Below are 1,772 nucleotides of genomic sequence, written 5' to 3'. Positions count from 1 at the left end.
CACTTTGAGCAGTTTTCGTATGGCATGGAGCCCTCTCCCAAGGGAGCTTTGGCTTGTTGATAGGACGTTTCTCCTGTAGTAAACTATTGCAAGCCCCCTTGGCACTCACTGAGGCCCTCTCCCACCGGCCCACTATTTCAATGGGCAGAAGCCAAGCTATCCTGAATAAACTGCTACTCTGCCTGGCTTTCCATTGACACCTTGGTTGTTTGAGTTCTTTTGTCTTCAGGGCTACCTGCTTTCCTTTGTTTTCTCCTGGGTGTTTCTCTTCCTTTGTTTCAGCAATTATTGAAACTTAAAACGTTTTAGAAAACCTTACAGTTTGTATATATTTTAACCTAATATATAGTGTATAAAATAGGCATGGATGTAAGTAAAATGAATATTAGAAGCTGTTACAAAAAGAAAAAAAATGACAAAGGAAAACTGAAAGGGAGAACTGAAAATGGGAAATTCCTCTGAACCAGAAAGGACCATCCCTTATAAAAAGCCTTCTCAAGCCATGGAAGAAGAGCATTCTCACTTGCAGCCTTGGGCAGTCTTTGCCTCATCTTGCAGGTAGCAGCCAGCATCAGCCCAGCTTCCATCATGACCAACAGGTGGATCCTCCAAGCTGCGTTCCTGCTCGGGTTTCTCTCCATAGCCCTGTCTATCAACTACGAGATCCTTGAGCGCAGACAAAGCAGCACCAATTCAGAATGTCTGGAGCTCCTGGAACAGCTGGATGGACAGTTCTGCCTTGGCCACAGAAAAAACTTCAAGATCCCTATGGAGGTGAAGCGCCTAGGACAGACAGAGAAGAAAAACGCCGCCATCTTCATCCGAGAAATGCTCCAGAATATCTTCATTGTCTTCAAAAACGATTCCTCCAGCACTGGGTGGAATAAGAAAATCGTTGAAAGCTTCTTGGATATACTCGATGATCAGATAGACTTTCTGAACAAAGTCCTAGCAAATGAAAGATGGACACCGAGCAACTTCCCAACCATTCTACGTTTGAAGAGCTATTACAGGAGGGTGCAAAGCTTCCTTGAAGTCAAGGGGTACAGCAGCTGCGCCTGGATGGTGGTCAGAGCGGAAATCCTCAAGAACTTTTCCATCATCAGAAGACTTACTAATACATTCCAGAACTAAGACCTGTGATCTGGTATCTCTGAGACTGGACGATGGTTGCAGGCGACCTTTAGGCGTCACAGTCTTGCCCTTGTGACTGGTCGTGAATGAACTGTCTTTGAAAGGTCAAAGGAAGACTTGAAATTTTTATTAATTTATAAATTAAATTATTTTCTACTCTTTATTTAAAATTTTAACCTAAGAAAATAAAAATATTTACGATATAAAAGTCAACGTTGCAATATAATTTCTACTGATTTCTGTAGCCACCTGTGTTAATAACTGTTGGGCATGCTTTACAAGGTGTTCTCTGTATAGCGCTCCTAAAAAGCAGTGGAGTTTCTGGCTCCCGACTTTGAGGAATTTAAAAATCAATGGAATGCACGTGCATCACACAAGGTAAGAGATAGTGGGGGAGCTAAAGTTTCTAAGGATATGATTGTGGGATTGAAAAGGAAAGTGACAAGCAGGTGGTTCTGGAGCCGGAACCCGGTGCCCGGTGTTTCTACTCTATTCTTGGGGCTCTATGCTTATAAAGTTAGAACCTGGCTGGGCCTTGGGTAGCCAGAGGAACACATCAGCTGTTGTATTTGCCCAAAAAACGTTTGCTGTCAGAGGAAAGATTTTTCTCTAGTAGATTTATAAAATGTGAATGTGTC

General features: G+C 42.7%; 1 protein-coding gene across 1 annotated transcript; it reads left to right on the top strand.

Annotated features, from left to right (window-relative positions):
• Positions 1-588: 588 nt before the first annotated feature.
• Positions 589-1,134, top strand: Ifnb1 (interferon beta 1). The gene has a single exon (XM_075946498.1). The coding sequence runs from the start codon at positions 589-591 to the stop codon at positions 1,132-1,134; it is 546 nt and encodes a 181-aa protein (XP_075802613.1).
• Positions 1,135-1,772: the final 638 nt, after the last annotated feature.

Source organism: Microtus pennsylvanicus, chromosome 13 (assembly GCF_037038515.1).
Source record: "Microtus pennsylvanicus isolate mMicPen1 chromosome 13, mMicPen1.hap1, whole genome shotgun sequence".
In the NCBI taxonomy this organism is placed as follows: Eukaryota; Metazoa; Chordata; class Mammalia; order Rodentia; family Cricetidae; genus Microtus; species Microtus pennsylvanicus.
The sequence above is the reverse complement of the archived record's forward strand: the minus strand, read 5'-3'. Positions and strand labels throughout refer to the sequence as shown.

What these genes read in the sequence shown, in the direction of transcription:
- Ifnb1 (XM_075946498.1), top strand. Translation starts at nt 589, where the DNA reads ATGACCAACAGGTGGATCCTCCAAGCTGCGTTCCTGCTCGGGTTTCTC.